At 59.1% G+C, this 21,120-nt stretch overlaps 1 protein-coding gene across 1 annotated transcript; it reads left to right on the plus strand.

Moving 5' to 3' along the window:
- The first annotated feature begins 9,061 nt into the window (after positions 1–9,061).
- On the plus strand, positions 9,062–20,509 carry MEX3D (mex-3 RNA binding family member D). Its single transcript, XM_050321419.1, has 2 exons — positions 9,062–9,524; positions 19,101–20,509. The coding sequence occupies exons 1-2, from the start codon at positions 9,062–9,064 to the stop codon at positions 20,348–20,350; spliced, it is 1,713 nt and encodes a 570-aa protein (XP_050177376.1). The 3' UTR covers positions 20,351–20,509.
- The last annotated feature ends 611 nt before the right edge of the window (positions 20,510–21,120 follow it).

Raw genomic sequence — 21,120 nt, forward strand, 5'->3', positions numbered from 1 at the left:
CCCCTCCTGTGTCCTCATCGAGTGAGGGACTGCCAGGGTGTCCCATCTCATGGGCAGGTTGGCTCTAGAGAATCGTGGAATCAGTGGGAAAAGGCTGGAAAAGACCTTGGAGATCATCAAGTCCAACCATCCACTCAGCACCACGGTCACCACTGAGCCATGTCCCCCAGTGCCACATCCACACGTTGTTTGAACACTTGCAGGGATGGGGACTCCACCCCTGCCCTGGGCAGCTGTACCAGGGCTTGACAACCTTTTCTGTGGAAAAACCCTTCCTAATCTCCAACCTAAACCTGCCCTGGCTTCACCAGAGGCCATTTCCATGTGTCCTTTGAATCCCAACCCCAGCAGTTTATAACCCACACCAGGGGTGTCCTTGTGACCACAGCAATCACATTCTGACACTGTTTGTTTCTCAAAGCTTGTTTAACATCTAGTGATGCCTTTATTTACTTTCCCTTGGATCTAAACATAGCCATAAGCGTCTGTAGAGCCATAACATAGAGGGCTGAGATGTTGATACTCCTATTTTGATTCACTGAATACCAGCTTTAAATTGCTGCCCACTGTGCTTTCCCTGTCCAACTTTCTCTTCAGAGATTTAGAAAGATGTTTCTCTTCATGTGGAGTTGACTGTGCAAAGTGCCAAAAGGGGCCCAGGACTCCTCTCACAGCCAAAGAAACTGCAATAACTTTACCTGCATATCAAGACAGGTAAGTAAACCAAATATTTCTGCTCAGTGACCATGATGTCTTTCTCATGTTGCTGCAATAACTGGATTAGTTTGTCTGATCACAGCCTTGGAAGAGAATAATGGAGGTAAAGTATATGCCACCATCAAATGTATCCCCAGGGTGGAGAGAGCAGCTTTTTGGGGTATGACTTGTAAAGCAGATGATTAGTAAAGGATATATTTAAGGGCAATGGAACAGAATTGGGGCAAAACTTATATTTCATTGATCAATAACCTGTTCTGCACAGTATGTTGGAGCTGGTCCAATAAGGTGGCTCCAGTTTTTTTACTCCCCACTTTGTTTTCCCAAACTTAGAGGTTTTAGGGGAAAGCCATTATCTCCCTCTCTGGATTCCCAGTGTTAAATTTATTGAATCCTGGTTGGACAAAATTTTGTACAGTCTAAAGAATGAATTAGCATGGATGTGGGACAGTCTGGATTTGACCTGCAGAGCTTTTGGAGGTGGTTTTGCCCAGCAGAAGTTGGCTCGATTCACATCTGAAACTGAACTTGCTGAACTGGCTGTTGAGCAAGGAAAGGGAGGGGTTTTCTTGCTTGTAAACTGAGCACATCAGGAAGGGAAAACACTCAGGGATGACATGGCTGGACTCTGGGAATGCAGGCATGTTAAACCCTGCCTGGGGTGGCTTTGTCATGGCTGTGAGTGAGAGTCATCCAACAGTTTGGGCTGGTGGGGACCTTAAAGCTCATCCAGCCCCACCCTCTGCCAGGGGCAGGGACACCTTCCACTAGAGCAGGTTGATCCAACCTGGCCTTGGACACTTCCAGGGGTCCAGGGGCAGCCACAGCTGCTCTGGGCAACCTGTGCCAGGGCCTGCCCACCCTCACAACCAGGAATTCCTTCCCTATATCCCATCTAAATACTCTGCAGGATGTGGATGAAGCCGGACACCTGGAAGGAAAACTGGTCTTTCAGCACTCCTGAGTCATATGTCCTTTTGTCTTGCTTTAGGGAGAGACCATTCTGTCTGCACTGACACTCCTGGCCCTGGGAAAGAGGGTGGGATAATGTGTTTAAAGGGGGAGGAGGCAGGAGAATGTTCTTATGGACATAATCCCAAATAACTAGGATTATCTAAGTGGAGAGTTAATCCTGAAAAATTTACTGTTCTTCATTAAACAAACAACCTCCAAGAGTCCAGGTGCCCATGCAAATATTTGGATGATACCACTTACTCCCTATCAAATAAAATGCATATTCTGAGCTGTTGTCACTCTGAACAGGAATTTCTGCATCCACTGGAGCTGCTTCAGAACAGACTTTGGGGTCGGTCGAGGTTCCCAGTGCTGCATATTTTAGCTCCCTGCATTAATGAAGCACAGAGAGCCACGAGAAGGTGGTGTCCTAATTCTGCAGCACAGAAAAATAATGTCCTGTATGGGCTGTGGGGAGCTGAAAACTTGGATTTGTTCTCAGATTAGCAGGGATCAACTTGAGCTAATGAGGGAAAACCATTCCCACCTCCCCCACCCCCCCAGTCTGACCCTGTGAGAAGCTGAGTGTAGGAGAGAACAGCACAGAACAGCATGTGCTAAATTGTATTTACAGTGACAGAGCATTTGGGAGGGTGAGGAGAGAAAAAACGTGTTGAACTCCAAAATGACCCACCAAATGCACTAGAAATTGTCAGGGCATTGGTTACAAGTCTGGGTTAGTATTGCTGATTCCTTCCCAATATCCACAAATGACTACTACCAACTAATAGCACTACCTACTACTAATAAATAAATTTTACCAAGCATAGGAAACTGTTCAGTCAATTCATTCAATAAATCTCTGAGTTTCAGTGGGTTTTCCTTACATTGCAGGGTCACAGATGGACATGGTTTGAGAGTGTGCAGAGGGGAGCAGTGGGACAGGGAGTGCCCTCTGAACGGGGTTGTGTCCATGGCAAAAGTCAGGAATGTTTCGCTGTAGGAATCTGGTTTTGTTGGCATAGACCAATTCCAGGTCCTCTGATAAACAGAATCCCAGGCTGGTTTGGGTCGGAAGGGACCTTAAAGTTCATCTCATCCCACCCCCTTCCACGGGCAGGGACACCTTCCACTAGCCCAGGGTGCTCCAATCCTTGTCCAGCCTGGTCTTGGGCACTCCCAGGGGTCCAGGGGCAGCCACAGCTGCTTTGGGAATTCCATCCCAGCCCCTCCCCACCCTCCCAGCCAACAATTCCTTCCCAATATCCCATCTCACCCTGCCCTCTGGCACTGGGAAGCCATTCCCTGTGTCGTGTCCCCCCATCCCTTGTCCCCAGTCCCTCTCCAGCTCTCCTGGAGCCCCTTTAGGCCCTGCCAAGGGGCTCTCAGGTCTCCCTGGAGCCTTCTCTTCTCCAGGTGAACCCCCCCAGCTCTCCCAGCCTGGCTCCAGAGCAGAGGGGCTCCAGCCTCTGGCAGCATCTCCGTGGTCTCCTCTGGACTCTCTCCCACGGGTTGGGGTCTCCAGAGCTGGACATGGTGCTCCAGGTGGGGTACAGACCCCCAGGGTTGAGTTTCTGGAAGGATGCGAATACTAAAAAAGTTACTATGTGGTTTTGTTTGTAATATGAGTCCATTTTCATGTCCTGGATTAGTTTGTTGGGCACATTCTGTGGGGTTCAGTCATCTTGAAGGGCCGTAAAACCTGAAAGTGTGGTGGACCATCCTTTATTTTTCATCCTTTTGTCTGATCTGCAGTTAATTCTTAGCTTTGCATCAAGTGGCCACTCCACAACTCCAAAATCATTACCTGACAGCTCAATTCTTCATCCTTTTAATGCCTGAAAAAGAGCCATTTGCTAATGACTTCTCCCCCAAGGTGCCTCTTCCATGTCCTGCTGTAGTGAGGAACTGCGTGAAGAAAACTATGAGGAAATCACTGTGGTGGTGATGCCAGGAGGTGACAGAGAAAAGGCTGCTCGACCTGTTGGTGCTGAGGGATCTCAGAGGTCCATGGTTTGAGTTCTCCCAGAGCTGGACAGTTGTAGTTTGTGCCTCTGATGCAGTTTTGGCACATCAGGGTGACATTGATCCCTGTCACCTCGAGCTGTCCCCATGTGCTGTTCCCTCAGTCAGCGACTTTGTGGGATGATTGATCTCAGACTGAGGTCATCTCTCAAGTTCCAGATCTTGTCAATCTGTCTGGCTCCACCCACAGGCAGTGATTCAGCTCCTGATGTGCTGAAATATTCCCTTCCCACACAGAGAAAGGGTTTTTTTGAGCTGCAGCACCTCTTCTGCGCTCTGCTCCAAGCCTGGCGTTTTGTGCACGGTATTTGCATGTGCCTGAAGAACTGTGGAAAGCAAGAGCTGGAGCTCCTGAAGAGTGAGAGGAGCAGCTACTCTAGTTCTGTGTAGTGCTGTGATTTAGGCAGATGGATAAAATACTGAGAGAGGTGAAAAGCTGGACCTGCCCTGGCCACATGTGCTGGCACCCAGAAAGCCCCTGTGCCCTGGGCTGAGCCCACAGCGTGGGCAGCAGGTGCTGCCTCCAGCCCTGGGGAACAACATCAGAGGGACCTGGAGCTGTTGGAACAAGTCCAGAGGAAGCCACGGAGATGCTGCCAGGGCTGGAGCCCCTCTGCTCTGGAGCCAGGCTGGGAGAGCTGGGGGGGTTCAGCTGGAGAAGAGAAGGCTCCAGGGAGACCTGAGAGCCCCTTGCAGGGCCTAAAGGGGCTCCAGGAGAGCTGGAGAGGGACTGGGGACAAGGGATGGAGGGACAGGACACAGGGAATGACTTCCCAGTGCCAGAGGGCAGGGTGAGATGGGATATTGGGAAGGAATTGTTGGCTGGGAGGGTGGGGAGAGGCTGGGATGGAATTCCCAGAGCAGCTGTGGCTGCCCCTGGATCCCTGGGAGTGTCCAAGGCCAGGTTGGACAAGGATTGGAGCACCCTGGGCCAGTGGAAGGTGTCCCTGCCCATGGCATGGGGGGAGACCAAGATGAACTTTAAGGTCCCTTCCCACCCAAACCATTCTGGGATGATTCTGTGACAACTGTGGGGGCTTTGGTTGGGGGCAGGGAGTTCCATCCTCTGTATTCAGTGATTCCCATCTTTAGGGGGTTGATCTGCAGCGAATGATCTCTAGAGCAGAACAAATATTCTAGCTTGGATATTGCCCCTTCTGCCATTGCTCACTTGACCTGGAATAAGCTGCTGTTGCAGAGTTGTTCTCAGGGGATTTGGGCTGATGGAGCTGTGGTTGCAGTAATGCTCTGCTGAAGTTCTGTTGCTCTGCTTCTCCCTATAGAAAACACCTTAATGGGCTGTTGCACCTCTGCTGTGCTTTAATCCAGTGTTCTGTGATTCCCTGGGCACAGCCAAGGGATTGGGTTGGGCATTTTTGGGGGGATATGTTTATTCTGTAGATCACAGAATCCCAGACTGGTTTGGGTTGGAAGGGACCTTAAAGCCCATCCAGTGCCACCCCCTGCCATGGGCAGGGACACCTTCCACCAGCCCAGGTTGCTCCAAGCCCCATCCAACCTGGCCTTGGACACTTCCAGGGATGGGGCAGCCACAGCTTCAATGGTCAGAGACCAAATGATTTAGAGGCAGCACACACACTTTGGAATGAGTCTTGCTGGGAAATGGGAGAAGCACCTGCAGGCATGGGCTTGGAAGCAGCAAGGAAGTGCCTTTTTTTTTTCTCTTGTGTTCAGGGAAGTTGGTTCTTCTGCATGATCATGTTTGGTAAAGAAATGGAGTTGTGCTGAACAACTTCTCTAGTTTGTAGACTCATTTTCTCTGTTAATGGGAGACACAAGTCTCTTTAAGAGCTGCTAATTGCTCAGGTTAAAAAAAACCCAAGGGCCACTTGGTGTCATGAGTGGAATTAAGGCTCTCAGAAGAAAGCGTGAGCTAGTTCTGCTGAAAATGGAGCAGCTCAGAGACACAACATCCACAAACCAGGTTTGCCACAGCACTTAAAATAACAACTGGCAGCTTCCCTGGGTGTTGTTGGACTTGACGTAGAAATTTCCCAAAAGGACTGAGAGAGCACAGAGAGGCAAAAAGGGCAGTGTTGGGAGTGCAGTTCCTGAGGGGATTTTGAAAGCCCACGTACAGGACTTCTCAGGGGCTTCAGAGATGCAGACATGGTGGCCAGGAGTGTGTCAGTGTTGGAACTGGAGCAAGGACATACCTAAGGAGCCACTGGGGCAGGTTGGGGTACAGGTGAACTCCTCTGTGTTGGTGAAGGTTGCTCAGAGAAGTCACCAGAGATGTGGTGTTGGTCGTTCATGAGTTTTCTCCATCTTGTGCAAACAGAAGAAGCTCAGACAGGAGGGGTTGTACCCTTCTGTCTCAAGGTATGGAAACCCCACTATTTTTAGTAGTTTAGTGGGGTATTTCAGCTTACTGCATTAAATATTTTGAGAGTGAGAGGGCAGATGTCTCACAGCCAGTTTGTGCGGCTCAGACCTGGATTGGCTCTGCCTGTCCCTGGAGGAGAAGCTTCTCTCCCTCAGGAGGTTAGGGTTAGGCAAACCTGATGCCAAAAATGGCATGGAGCTGTGCCAGGGGGTTGGGATGGATCTCAGGAGAAGGTTCTTCCCCCAGAGGGTGGTGGGCACTGCCCAGGCTCCCCAGGGCAGTGGGCACAGCCCCAAGGCTGCCAGAGCTCCAGGAGCGTTTGGACAACGCTCTGAGGGACAGGTGGGGATTGTTGGAGTGTCCTGGGACAGGGATTGGACTTTGATGGTCCTTGTGGGGCCCTTCCTACTCAGGTTATTCTAGGATCCTATGACTCTCTGTAACAATCCTGGAGTTAGCAGCTCTCTGAGCAGCTCCTGGCAGGGGGAAGGCGAGTCTGGAGTGGGAGGATTCCTAGGGCTGTGCTGATGCTGCTGGATCTGTGTAAGTGCTGAGGGATCGGGATGGATGCAGGCACATCTCCACGAAATGGAGCTGTTTGGAGGGGAAAACAGAAGTTACCAGAGTCTTCCTCTGCAGCAGCCAGACAGAAGGGAAGGGCTGGTGGGAGCTCACAGGGCTCTGGAGGTAAAGCAGAAGGAGAGGAAGGAGAGAAGGTAAAACAGGAGGGAGGAAGCTCATTGGAAGACGTTGGGTTTAGTTAGCAGGTGAGAGGAGTGGAAAGAAGTGAAACAGCTCCTGGTGGCTGTTACCCCTTTCAAAATATCAAAAGGTGAAAGTCTCTTTCCACAGAGGAGTCACCAGCTGAAGGGCAAAGCCTGGAAGCGTAAGACCAGCCCATGTGGCTCGTGTTCGGCCTGTGGAGCAGCAGGAGTTAATGTTTCCCAGGATCTGGGAAGTGAAAACAGGGTGGGTGGATTGAAGGGGGGGTTTCTAGCCCAGACATTGATGGCTCTTGCGATTAAAAACAATCCCAAGCCAACTGGTTGAATTAATCCCAAAGGCAGGGATTGGGAAAGACAATTACGTGAAAACGGAGCACAGGAGCTGTGGAATGGGAACGTCTGGGCATTTGGGGTCGTGGATGAGCTGAGAGTGGGTCTTAATGTTGTTCTAGTGAATGTGTGCTGTGCCAGCACTTCCAGGAGGGTTCCTAAAGCTCTGGCTGTGGAAGGGCCCTGTAAATCCATGGCCCAGCTGGGACAAAGGGTTTGGAGGCAGGGGATCCGGGGTGGGGGGACAGTCCATGGCAGCAGGGACCTGCTGTTGGAGACGTTCTGGGGAGGGAAGCTTGAAGAGGTGATGGAGATCCCTGTGCTCTCAGGGTGCCCAGGCTGCCGAGGTGGCTGTGGCTCTGTCAGGCAGAACCAGGTGACACTGCTGAGTGTGAACAGCAAAACTGGGGCGGTGGGACGGGGTGGGCTTTAAGGTCCCTTCCAGCCCAAACCGCACCGGGATTCTGTGGAAAAACCCTGTGAAACAGAAACCGAAGATCCAAGGGAAAACGGCAGGAGAAAGGACAATGATTTTATATTTTCTTAACTTTGAGTAACTCGGGGAGAAGGAGGGATGCAGCCGTGCCGGAGCGGGGCTGTGCTGGGGCTCGAGTGCCCGGGAGGGGCGGGCTGGAGGGGGCTGTCCGGCACCGGGGGAGCTGCGGCCGCTCCAGCGCTTCGCGGTCCCGGTCCCTGCTGTGCCGAGCGGTCTTGGCTGACCTGCTCTGTGCCGGTCCCCTATCGCCTCCCTCGGTTTCGGCGGCGTTTTTCCGGCAGCTCCGCCCCAGCCCCGCGGTGGGAGCCGCCGATGTTTGAGCCGCGGGGATGGGGGGCGGCGGGGCCGGGAACGCTCGGAGCCCCCTCGGGGCTACCAGAACCCCCCCAGGGCTGCTCGAACCGCCGCGATGGTGGAAGCTGCCCAGGATGCTCGGACGCCTTGGAATGTTCGCCACCTCCCCCACCGCGATGTTCGGAACCTCCTGGGATGCCGGAGTCCCCCCGGGATGCTCGGGGAGCCCCTCGGGGCGTTCGGAGCCGCCGGGATGCTCCCAAAGCCCCCCCTCCCCTCAGTGCTTGGAGCCCTCCCGGGTATGCTCAGAACCTCCCGGGATGGCCGGAGCTCCCCCGGGCTGCTCGAACAACCGCGATGCTCAGAACCTTCCAGCGGTGCTCGGAGCCGCCCAGGGATGCTCAGACCCACCGTGCTGCTCGGAACCGCCCTCCCGCTTCCCCGGGATGCTCTGACCCACCCCGCGCTGCTCGGAGCGCCCCGGGGATGCTCGGAGGGGCTTCTCCGGGATGTTCGACCCCGGCCATATTCGGAGCCCCCGGGCTGCTCGACCTCCCCGTGATGCTCGGAGCCCCCTGGGGATGCTCAGAGCCCGCGGGGGCTGCTCGGATACCCCTCCTCCCCCCGAAATGGTGGACCTCCCCTCTCTCTCCTCCGCGATACTCGGAGCCCCCCAGATACTCAGACCCGCCGGGATGCTCGACTTCCCTTACCTCCCCCTCGCTGCGATGCTCGAAGCCCCCTTCGGGCTGCTCAGAGCACCGCCCGGCATGGTCTCTCCCCCTCCTCCCCCCGCGATACTCGGAGCCGCCGGGCTGCTGGACCCCCGCTTTCCCTCCCCGCGCTGCTCAGCGCCGCCCTGGGGACGCTCAGAGCCCCGGGGGAAAGCCGGGATCCGCCGGGATGTCCGACTCCTGGGATTTTCGGGCTGTGCCGGGCGGGGGTCGCGGCTCCCCGGGTGGGCGTGGCCTCATGGGTGTGGCCGGGGTGGGTGGGCGGAGCTCCGGGCGCGGGGGGCGCGGCCCCGCTCGGTGGGCGGGGCTCCTCGGCGCATGCGCGCGGCGGGCGCGGCGCGGCCCATCGGCGGGCGGGGCGGGGGGCGCAGGAGGCGGCGGCGGCGGCGGCGGCCCCGGGAGCGGCACCGCCCCGGCCCCGGCCCGCTCGCTCCGCGCCATGCCCGGCTCGCTGTACCAGCCCGAGCCCGGGCAGCCGGCCCGCGGCCCGCCGCGCTGCCTCACCCTGCTCAGCCCGCCGCCGCCGCCCTCCGCCGGGCAGGACCCGCCGCCGGAGCCCGAGCCCGGCCGGGAGCGGGAGGGGCCGGCGGGGCCGGCGGCGCAGGGCGAAGCCGCCGCGCTGAGGTTCGCGCTGGACCAGCTGTCGCTGCTGGGGCTGGAGGGCGCGGAGGAGCCGGCGGGGGCCGCGGGGCCGGGCGGCCTAAGGGAGCGGGAGCGCGGCGGATCATCCCCCGGGCCGGCCCCGGCCCCCGCCCCGGGCGCCTTCGGCAGCCTGGCCCCGCCGCTGGGGCCGCCCGCGCTGCTCGGGGAGCCGCCGGCCGGCAGGAAGAAGAGCGTGAACATGACCGAGTGCGTGCCCGTGCCCAGCTCCGAGCACGTCGCCGAGATCGTGGGCCGGCAAGGTACCGCGGCGCGGGGGGCTCCGGGGGGCGCGGGGACCCCCCTGGGGCCGGGGCGGCTCCGGGGCTTTGTCTCCGCGCGGAGGCGGAAACTTAGCGGCGGAAACTCGGCCGCGGGTCCCGGGAGCTGCGGTGCCGCCGGTAAATAGCGATTAAACTCCGCGGTGCGGGAGAACGGCCGGGGTGGGATCACCGGAAAGTTCCCGGGAGCCACGCGCGTCCGCGGGGGCCGCCAGGACACGGAGCTTTCACTGCTCTCATTGTAGTTGTGCCTCTGCCCCCTCCCCTCCAGGCTCCGTATCTCAGACCCGGTGTGCGAGCAGTGCCGCTTATCTCGGACTCCGGTTTGTAAATCCCGATGATAAATCCGGTGTAAACGGTCATTAACCCGCTCGTCCGTAGGTGGCCGGAGCTCCGGGGGCGCGGAGCCCCTCGCACCCAGCTGTCACAAAAGGACGCCCCAGCCCTCGCCCGGGTGGGTGTGCCTGGAGTGGGCTTTGTCTCCGGGAAATCCCAAATAAACCGAAGCTTCGCCTTTGAAAATCCAAAAGAAAAGACCCCGAGGCGGAGGATTTAAGGAAAGAAAGGAAAAGGAAGGGAGCCTCTGCCCGCAGGGATCCCGGCAGGAATCCCCTCGCAGGGAGCGTGACCTCCGGAGTGTTTTGGCCGGGTGGGGTCTGGCACCCCAGCCCTGCCCTCGCCCCGCGGCTCCCATCCCTCCCCGGCCGGGGGGCTGCAGGCCGGGGGTCGGGGGCTTTTTTTTTCGCGGGGGGAAGCGAGGAGCTGGGCAGGCTCATTGTTCTCTTTGTTAGCCAGAGCCATGCTGTGATGAGCGCGGTGACATCATGCTCTGCGCTTCCCATTGGCCTGCGCTGCCTCCCAGCCGGCCCCGCTTCCCGGCCTCCCAACTTTCCAGGCACCCCCTCTCCGGTCCCGCCGGCCCGGCCGCGGGGTCCCCCCCGAGCTGCCGGACCCGGCCGGGGCAGAGCCAGAGCAGAGCAGAGGGAGAGGAGTGTGGCACCGCGCCCTGCTCGGAGGATCCTCCTCCTCCTCCTCCTCCTCCCGCGGCTGGATGGGAGACCTGGATTTGGTGGCTTCACCGACGGGCTCCGCAGAGCCCTGGGGTCCGACAACTTGAGACCAAACCTGTGCCGGGGAACCCGCTGGTCCTGCCGGGCGGAGGAGCAGCCGCGTTTGGGGCCGGGAGCTGCCGGGTTGGCACCTTCCTCTGGGTGTTTCGGTGTGGTGAGACTCGGTGCTGCACCTCCAGACCTCCACCGGGTTCAGTGGGCAGCCAGGTACCTGCCTCAGCACCTTGGGCGGACTCTGGGGGCTCGCTGAGCACCGAGGGCTCATGGAAAAAGTGTTACCAAAGAAATTAATACACCAGCTTGAGGCGGGGTGCTGGTTGTGTCCCGCTGGTGGGCTTGGAGGGGACCTGAGCCCAGCCATGGGCTGGAGGTGCCTGGTGCTGCCCCATCCTACGGGCAGGAACAGCTCTCCCCAGGGGTTCCCCCATGTGTTTCCTGCCCCTTTCCTGCCTGTTGGGATGCTGTGCAGGGGCCTCACGCTGGGTTTTTGGTGTGGAGGGGGACTCAGCTGCCCTGGTCACACTGGTGGGCAGCAGTGGGGAGACAGGGCTGGCAGCACGGTGTCTTTGTGCTCCGGCTGCTCTCCGGTGCTGCCAGCAGCTGGATTAATCCAAGGCTGTGTGAGGCCGGTGTAGCCCGAGCAGGGGTAACCCCGAGGTCGTTTCCTGGGGCTCACACCAAGCAGAGCCTTCCTCACCCTCCCTGTGCTGGCTCCTGGGTCCTTCTGCTCCCCAGGGGGGTCCCTCTCAGTTTTGGCAGCCCCGTGGCAGCAGGGTCTGGCTGCAGGGCCGAGCCTTGTGGTGCTTGGCTGGGCCTGGCATTGATGTGGTGACAAGATGTGCTGCTGGTGACACTGCAAGGCAGGATCAGGTCACCCAGACTGTGTCCCTGTCCCCCTTGTCTTCCCTGCACTGCCCAGCCTGGCCACGACACAGGGAGCAGACCCTTGTGGTGCCACCACGCTCGAACACAGGAGAGGATGAAGATGTGGATTTTGGGTGCCCTGGAAGGGACTGGAGCTGGGACAAAGCTCAGGTTCCCTCCCCATGCACCCTGCGCTGAGGAGCAGCTTTTTGGGCATTTTGGGACCTGTCCTGCTGTCCCCAAACCCAGCAGCCCCTCACTGCCCTGGTGAGTGGGGAGCAGGAAGGCCCTGGCAGACAGAGCTGACACATGGGTGTCCTGTGCACTCTGAGGTGGGACAGAGCCAATGGGACACAATTTCTCCTACTTCTCCCTTTTCTTCAATTTCTCCCCTAATTTAAACCTTTCCCCAAGGAGCAGCAGCAGCCCAGCAGGTAAACCTTTATCCTGTGAAGCCAATCAGTGTTTTCTTGCCCGAGCTGGAGGAGCAATTGCCGTGGCCCCGTGTCCGGATTGGCATCGGGGATGGCACAGCCTGCCAGCTGGGATCTGCAGCCTCCCCCTGCCCACACAGCTGCCCACAGGCAGCGTGGCCAGGCGGGATTCCCTGGCCATGCCCTGGCCTGCAAGCCCATTCGTGGCTTCTGCCGTGGGAGGGACCATCTCCAAAATTCGCTGTGGGCACTGCTGGCAGCGGCGTGGGCTCCTCCTGCCACCCAGCAAAGAGCCATGGTGATGGTGGGAGCCACTGGGCGGCTGTTGGAGATGCCAGGGCTGTGCTGGGGTGGCTCCCTGCTGTCCTGGCTTTCAGGGGGGGCGTTTTCAGCAGCTCCTGCCCCAGCAGGGCCGAGGGACCCGGGCTCTGCTGGCCCCTGCCGCGCTGTGTGCCTCCCGTGGGATGGAGCCACGGCTCCTCTCCCCATCTGTGACACGCAGGGACTGTCACAGCTCTGCAAAAGGGAAGTTGCCATTTATAGAAGGCGCTGGGATGCTCACAGGGGAGATCCAGGGAAGGATGGAACAGTGCAGGCGGCGTTCTGGTGCTTGGAGGATGCACGGGGAGACCACGGGCCCCACTGGACCAGCCCAAGCACCTGTAACCTTGCTGTGGGTCACAGGGGTGGGATGAATCCTCTCATTTTGGAGCCCTGGGCTCTCTGCTGTCTCCTGCCCGTGGTGCCACATCCCTTGAGGCACCCGGCACGTCCTCCTGGCTGCCTCCTCCCACCTCCTTTGGCCATAGCAGAGCCAGGAGCTCCTGAGGGTGGTCACACATGGATCTGGTCGCTGAAGGCTCTGCCTGTGCTCTGCTCTGGCTCTGGCTGCACCCTGTATCCCCAGGGGAGGAGCCCAGCCTGCCTGCCTGGCTCTCCCAGGTGCCTGGAGAAGAAGCCAAGGTGTGCTGTGCTTGCCCCTCGCAGCAGGGCTGCAGGATGGATTCATTACCCCGTGCAGAGGTGGGAAGAAGCGCTTGGGAAGAGGGGGATGAGCTGCAATGGAGGTGCAGCCTGTTCTCCTCCATGCCTGGCCCCAGGCCTGGCCCATCCTGTGCCATTCACCAGTTACAAAGGGAACTGGGAGCTCTGGAACTCTGGATCAGAGGCCAAGAGATGCTGCAGAGCTGGGGAAGGGGAAGAGAGCGGGTAGCACAGGGCTGGGGAAGGGGAAGAGAGCGGGTAGCACACTCCCCAGGGCCAGGCACGAGGCCTGAGTGGGCCCCAGAGGCTGTGACAGGCACCATCCTCCTGGGTGATGCCATCAGAGGCTCCTCCAGAAAACCTTTCTCGGGTTTTCCCACCTCAGAGCTGGGCATGGCCAGCACAGACCTCCCTGGGCAAGTGGAGATGTGGGCTGGCTCTGCCCTCCCTGTGTGCAAGAGGCACCTGATGCTGGTGCAGAGGCTGCCTGGGCCGTGCTGGGGATCAGCACATGGATGAGCTGGGTGGGCTCCCTCGTCTCCAGTGGGGTTGTCAGGATGGAGAGGCCCTTCCCACCCCACTGCCCCAGGGTTGGGTTCTCGGGGACTCTTGCAGCGATCCCAGCCCTGATCAGGCTGGGGGTCCTCGCAGGGGGCCGAGGTCTCTCTGGTGATGCTGAGAAAGGACGTTCAGGGAGAGCAGCTGCTGTTCCTGGGGTGCATCATCCCAGGGAGGATCCCTTGGGGTTCTGTTTCTTGCCAGGATCAGTGATTTCCCCAGCCCAGGGCAGCTGTGTGGAGTGTGGCAGGAGCCACGGGGAATGGGTGGAGGGTGGAAGAGAAGGATGTGGAGTCTGGAGCCCGAGGGAGGGGGGTGAGAGCTGGGAGGAGAGTCCAACTCACTCCTTCCATAGGTGCTCTCCATGTGGCAGAGCTGGGTGTGGTGGCACAGGGGGCTGTGACTGCCTGGGCTGGACATCTCTGGAACGTGGGTGTTTGCTGCAGCTGAGAATGGCCATGGGATGTCCAGATGAGTTTGGGCCCACAGGGGCTCTACAATTGAGCCACCCTTGGGCTCTGGTGAGACCCAGGCTCTGGTGTTGAGAGGGGGCTGCTGGAGCTGAGGCATCCCTGGGTCTGTCCTCTCATCCCACCCCTGGTTTTGAGGCGTTTCATTTGGATCTGAAAAGTGCCTTTAAAGCCACCTTGGTTTAGAGACTTGGAGCAAAGTCTGGCACCTTGTTCTCCTGCCCTGTCTGACCCTTGGCAAGGGGAATGTGGGGATTCCAGCTGCTGCTGCTGCTGCTGCTGCTGCTGGGTGAGGGCTGGCACTGCCTGTGGGGGGGTCACTGGCACTGCTGGGCAGTCCCAGGTCCTTTCCACGGCCCCTCCACCGTGACCCTGTTCCTGCAGCAGCTTCAGAGGGTGCAGCCATCCAGGATGGTGTCACAGCATGCTGGGCTGGGGCTTGCAGGGGCTCATCTGAAACATTTCATACTGGTCAGGATCATTCCAAGCACGAGAAAGATGTGGAACTGCAGGAACAAGTCCAGAGGACACCACGGAGATGCTTCCAGGGCTGGAGCCCCTCTGCTCTGGAGCCAGGCTGGGAGAGCTGGGGAGGTTCAGCTGGAGAAGAGAAGGCTCCAGAGAGACCTGAGAGCCCCTTGCAGGGCCTAAAGGGGCTCCAGGAGAGCTGGAGAGGGACTGGGGACAAGGGATGGAGGGACAGGACACAGGGAATGGCTTCCCACTGCCAGAGGGCAGGGTGAGATGGGATATTGGAAAGGAATTCCTGGCTGTGAGAGTGGTGAGAGTCTGTGATGGAATTCCCAGAGCAGCTGTGGCTGCCCCTGGATCCCTGGGAGTGTCCAAGGCCAGGCTGGATGGGGCTTGGAGCAACCTGGACTAGTGGAGATTGCCCGTGGCAGGGACAAGATGAGCTTTAAGGTCCTTTCCAACCCAAACCATTCCATGATCCCCCCAGCTGCAGTTGCAGTTTAACCCCAGTTTGTGGTTTGAGACCCTCTGGCTCTCAGGGGGCTCTGGGGGGCTCAGCCATGGGGAGTCCCTGTGGCCAAAGGATGTCTCAGGAAGGGTTTGGGGCTGGGGACAGGGCAGGGCAGGTTGGTCCCTGGTGCTGTCCTGGCCCTGCTCCTTCCACGTTTCCAGGAGCGCTCCCCGGTGTGTCCGATGAGGGAGGCTCCTCTCGGGCACCAGTTCCTGGTGCTGGTGCCAGCCCATGGCCTCAGGCAGTGCCTTCCCTGCCCGATGCCTCCTTTCCCACAGTGTTCCCTGCTGCCAGCCCCTTTTACACCTCACCTGGCAAAATCAGCTCCCACCCCCTGCCCACATTTGGTGCCATCAGTACCCTGGCAGTGTCCTGGCAGTGTCCAGCAGCTGCAGCCTGGGAGCACTTTTCCTGCCCTACTTGTGGGAGGAGGGTGGAACTGGTCAACCCAAGCACCCCTTTAATTTTTTATCCCAGGCTTCCTCCCTAGGAAGGGCTCACAGGAGCAGCTGGATAAGCCCTTCCTCTCTTGTGCTGCCATGGCATCAGTTGGGTCCCTCTGGTGCCACCAGCACAAGGGAGTGCAGTGAGGGAGAGCCTCAATGTGCTCTGTCCCTGTGGGACGTGGCTCCTGGAGCTGCTGATGCTTTTGGATCTTGGAATTGCCGTTTCATGAGAGAGGGGAGGAGGTTCAGGATGGATCTCAGGGAAAGGTTCTTCTCCCAGAGGGTGGTGGGCACTGCCCAGGCTCCCCAGGGCAGGGGCACGGCCCCAAGGCTGCCAGAGCTCCAGGAGGGTTTGGACAACGCTCTGAGGGACAGGGGGGGATTGTTGGGGTGTCCTGGGCAGGGCCAGGAGTGGGACTGGATGATCCCTGTGAGTCCCTTCCCACTCAGGACATTCAGAGTTTCCATGATGCTGCAAAGGGCGAATTTGGGACCTTGGGAGGCACCAGCAGAGCCCCTTCCCACTGCCTTGGGCTTGTCCTGGTTTACCAAGCACTGGAGCAGGGGAAGAGCTTGTAGAGGGTACCAGGGTAAATCTGGGAGGGGTGACATGGGAGCTGCAGGCACCTCTACCTGGACAGCCTGATAGGGGCTGGCACCTGCTTCAAAAAACATCACTTTTGATGGTTCTGTCCTGCCCCAGTCTTGGGCTGTTGCTTTCCCTTCCGTGTGCCCCAGACATAAACCCACCAGGGGTTAGTGCTGCCCAGGAGCTGGGCTGGCACACCCAGGGCAGCTGCTGCTGCTCACTCACTGTGACAGTTTTTTACTTCTTGTCATCCACAACGTTTAATACCCTGGGAAATGCAGCAGGAATAGCACAGCTCCTGTTTGCCCTCTGGCTGCTGGGGAGCCTGCATTGATTTACCTGGTTGGGACAGGCCTGACTGAAGGTCTTATGCCATCTCAGCCCTGACTGAGTCACAGAATCCCAGGATGGTTTGGGTTGGAAGGGACCTTAAAGCCCATCCAGTGCCACCCCCTGCCATGGGCAGGGACACCTTCCACCAGCCCAGGTTGCTCCAAACCCTGTCCAACCTGGCCTTGGACACTTCCAGGGATCCAGGGGCAGCCACAGCTTCTTTGGACAACCTGTGCCAGGGCCTCACCCTCGTGGGTTGACCCTGCCTGGATTTCCAGGTGTCCACCAAAGCCACTCCATCACTGCCTTCCACAAGTGGACAGGGGAGAGAAAATCTAACAAAGGTTCATGACTTGAGACAGGGACAAGGAGAGATCCCTCACTGATCACCAACACGAGCAAAACAGACTCAGCTTGGGGGTATTAATTGAATGTATTACCAACAAAATCAGAGCCGGACAATGAAAAAGCAAATAAATCTTAAAAACCTCTTTTCCCCACCCCTCCCTCTCCTGGGCTCTCCCTCCTCCCCCCACAGCAGCACAAGGAGATGGGAATGGGAGTCATGGTCAGTTTATCACAGATTTGTTGCTGCTGCTGCTCAGGGAGAGGAGTTGGAGTCCTTCCCCTGCTCCAGCCTGGGGTCCCTCCCACGGGAGACAGTTCATGAACTTCAACGTGGGTCCCTTTCCACGGGGCCAGTCCTTCAGGAACAGCTCCAGTGTGGGTCCCCCACAGGGTCACAAGTCCCTCCAGCAAACCTGCTCCATGTGGGCTCCTCTCCCCTGGGGCTGCAGGTCCCTGCCAGGACCTGCTCCAGCACGGCCTTCCCAGGGCTCCCATCCTGCTGTGGCACCCCCTGCTCTGGGATGGGCTCCTCATGTGCTGCAGGGGAACCTCAGCTCCAGAGCCTGGAGCACCTCCTGCCCCTCCTCCTGCACTGCCCTGGGGCTCTGCAGGGCTGCTCCTCTCACATGTCCTCACTCTGCTCTCTGCCCCCGGTTCCATCTGCACAGTAACATTTTCCCCATCTTAAATGCATCATCCCAGAGGTGTTACCACCATCTCTGCTGGGCTGGGCCTTGGCCAGCAGCAGGTCCATCCTGGAGCAGCTGGAATTGGCTCTGCCAGACAGGGGAGAAGCTTCTGGCAGCTTCTCACAGGAGCCACCAAACACTGGCCATGCAAACCCAATACACTCACTACTTTCACAGAGTGAAGAATTCCTTCCCATTATCCCATCTCACCCTGCCCTCTGGCACTGGGAAGCCATTCCTTGTGTCCTGTCCCTCCATCCCTTGTCCCAGGTCCCTCTCCAGCTCTCCTGGAGCCCCTTTAGGCCCTGCAAGGGGCTCTCAGGTCTCCCTGGAGCCTTCTCTTCTCCAGGTGAACCCCCCCAGCTCTCCCAGCCTGGCTCCAGAGCAGAGGGGCTCCAGCCTTGGCAGCATCTCCGTGGCCCCCTCTGGACTCGTTCCAACAGGTCAGCATTTTTCTTGTGCTGAGGCCCTTCAGCCTCCCAGGGCTCTTCCCTTCTCCAGCCTTGCAGCTGGAAGAGGAGCCCTGCCCTTCCTCAGGGAGCATCTGGGAAGAGAAGGAGGAGGAGGAGGAGGAGGAGAGCCCCGAGTGAGCCCTTTGCAGTCGGGCACTCGGCTGTTTATCCATGTGGATCCTGCAGCATTTGTGATGCACAGGGACAATCTCAGGGCTCTGCTCTGGCACCCTCCATCCCTGCGGGCTTCCAACTTTGCACTGGGTGCCCTGCAGAGCTCAGGGTGGGAGGTGGGAGACAGGGAGTCACACACCCTGTGTGCTGGCAGCAGGCTGAGCTGAGCTCCGGGTGAGCTCTGCCAGGCCCGTGGGGATTTCATCAAGAGCGGCTGCAGTTCGGGCAGGGGGTGCAGGGAGCAGGGCCGTGCTGGTGGCTGCAGGCGGCTCCTCAGTGGAGCAGTGAAAAGTGGTGCTGGAGGAGAGTTGGAGCCCTTTGTAGTCCCTGTCCCAGGAGCTTTTGGCTGGCTGGAGGCAGCTGGACCCGCAGCCAGAGCCCAGCTGGCCCCCTGGAGGGAAGGGGCAGGGCCGTGCCCGGGGCTGTGCGAGGCAGAGTTGGCAGCACAGTCCAGGGCTCCACGTCCCAGCTGGGCTCTGCTGACTCACCTTCCCGTGGGGAGGAAGCAGGTCCTTCCAGAACAGGGAGAGCGGGTGCCCTGGGAGCACCTCAGCCTTGGGGCTGGGGATCCCTCCCTGGGGGGTGGGGGGTGTGCCTGTGCCCCCACCCTGGGGAGCCCCAGCACCCCCAGCCCTCTGGGGCTGTCGCTGGAGTGCAGCCAGGGCTGTTCCTCAGGTTCAGCTGCTGGCTGGGAGGTGTCAAAGGACCTGCAGTATCCAGATAAGATTTTTTTCCCTTCCATCCCGGTGTCTTGTTCTGCCTTGTGCCTCCTTGAACACCTTCTGAGTGAATTCAGCTTCTCCCCCTTTCAGTGACCCTGACCATGCCCCTGACCCCTCCCAACCCACCACCTGTCCCAGCCCTTGGGACTGGGGCTGCTGGCTGCATCCTGCTGCTCCTCAATCCCAGAGGGCCAGGCCAGTGCCAGGAGCCTGGCATGTCCTGGGCAGGGCAGTGCAGACCCCCAGCACTGAACTGTGAGCCCTCGTCTGCCTCAGAGGCAAGAGAGACCCCTCTGTCCACGGAGGTCTGTGCTGCAGGTGCAGAACCAGAGGGGCCTGCTGGTTCCTGCTGGTCCCGCGTGTCCCCGTGCCGGGTGATCAGGGGTTCCCCAGGGGCTCTCGGCACTCATGAGTCGTTTCTCCCCCTCCTCCTCCCTCCACAGGCTGCAAAATCAAAGCCCTGCGCGCCAAGACCAACACGTACATCAAGACGCCGGTGAGGGGCGAGGAGCCCGTGTTCATCGTCACCGGGAGGAAGGAGGACGTGGAGATGGCCAAGCGGGAGATCCTCTCGGCCGCCGAGCACTTCTCCATGATCCGGGCCACGCGCAACAAAGTGAACGGGCTGACGGGGGCCATGCAGGGCCCCCCCAACCTGCCGGGCCAGACCACCATCCAGGTGAGGGTCCCGTACCGCGTGGTGGGGCTGGTGGTGGGGCCCAAGGGGGCCACCATCAAGCGGATCCAGCAGCAGACGCACACCTACATCGTGACGCCCAGCCGGGACAAGGAGCCCGTGTTCGAGGTGACGGGCATGCCCGAGAACGTGGACCGCGCGCGGGAGGAGATCGAGGCGCACATCACCATGAGGACAGGCTCCTTCATCGACGTCAACGCCGACAACGACTTCCACTCCAACGGCACCGACGTCTGCCTCGACCTGCAGGGCAGCGCGGGCGGCCCCTGGGCCAAGGCCCCCCACCCCGCCCACCGCTCCTCGGCCGCCCTGCGCAACGACAGCCTGAGCTCGCTGGGCAGCGCCTCCACCGAGTCCTACTACAGCGGGCGGGTGGCGGCCGCCAGCCCCACCAGCCCCTACAGCACCTTCAGCGAGCCCCCGGCCCCGCTGGGCTCCGACGAGTGCGACTTCGGCTTTGACTTCCTGGCCCTCGACCTCACCACGCCCACCACCACCATCTGGTCGCCCTTCGAGCGCTCGGGCAACCCCCTGCAGGCCTTCAGCAGCTGCTCCTCCATCAACAGCTCGCAGAGACGCAACAGCGGCCCGGCCACGCCGCGCCACTCGCCCACCCTGCCCGAGGGCGGCGCGGGGCTGGAGCACCCCTGTGCCCGCCGCATCCCCAGCGACCCCGCCGGCGCCCTGGCCTGGCTGCCCGCCCAGGGCTCGCTCTCCTCCTTCTCCAACAGCACCGGCTACTCCTCCTCTTCCTCGCTGCCCGGCAGCATCTCGGCCGCCTCGGGCTCGCCCACCGACTCCAGCAGCTCCGACGGGCACCGCAAGAGCTCCCGGGAGTGCATGGTGTGCCTGGAGAGCGAGGTGATGGCCGCGCTGGTGCCCTGCGGCCACAACCTCTTCTGTATGGACTGTGCCCTGCGCATCTGCGGCCGGGCACAGCCGCAGTGCCCCGCGTGCCACGCGCCCGCCACCCAAGCCATCCACATCTTCTCCTAGCCCGGGGGGGGTTGGCCGGGCAGCACCCCCACCCCTCCCTCCTCCACCCCAACACGGCGTTTTAAGGACTTTAAACTGTTGAAATCGAGCTTTTTATTTAATAACGGATCCGATGGGCGCACGGGGCGGGAGGGGGGAGAGGCTGCTGTGAGCTGGAGAGGCGGAGAGGGCACGGCGGGGCGGGGGGGTGGCCGAATCCGGGGGTTGGGAGGGTGGGGGCGAAGGGGCCGAAGATGAGGATGAGGATGAGGAAGAGGGGGCGTGAATTCCGCGAGGAGGAAACTCCGATGTTTACAGAATAGCTTTAACTCTTCACCTGGCTGTGGGGCTGGGGAGGGAGCCCGGCTGTTCTCCACCAGTCCTTCCCAAATATACCAGTATTCCGTTTGCAAACTGAAATAACCAGAAAGAAAAGGTCCGGTTGCACTTTTTATTTTAGGACACACAAGGGTTGTCTTTTATTTTTTTAAAATCATTCTATTATTATTATAATAATTTTTTTTTTGGTGGTTCTTTTTGTATGTAGGTATTTTTTTGGATGATTCTCAATGGTTCTATAATTTTTTTTTTTTTTTTTTTTTTTTTGTAATGCAGGTCTATCTTGTAATTTGCCAATGTGAAAACTGCCCAAAAATGTGTGATATGAGGTTGGGAGGTCATGGGATAGAGGGGGCACAGTTAACACACCATGTCACAAAAACCAGACAGATTTCTATCTCCATTTTATTTTGTGCTTGGTTTTGGAGTTGGTTTCTTTTTTGTTTGTTTTC

This window comes from Myiozetetes cayanensis, unplaced genomic scaffold, assembly GCF_022539395.1.
Source record: "Myiozetetes cayanensis isolate MyiCay16 unplaced genomic scaffold, myiCay2020 scf26, whole genome shotgun sequence".
In the NCBI taxonomy this organism is placed as follows: Eukaryota; Metazoa; Chordata; class Aves; order Passeriformes; family Tyrannidae; genus Myiozetetes; species Myiozetetes cayanensis.

What these genes read in the sequence shown, in the direction of transcription:
- MEX3D (XM_050321419.1), top strand. Translation starts at nt 9,062, where the DNA reads ATGCCCGGCTCGCTGTACCAGCCCGAGCCCGGGCAGCCGGCCCGCGGC. An exon ending in CGAGATCGTGGGCCGGCAAG is followed by an intron (nt 9,525 to 19,100) that starts GTACCGCGGCGC and finishes CTCCCTCCACAG; the next exon opens with GCTGCAAAATCAAAGCCCTG.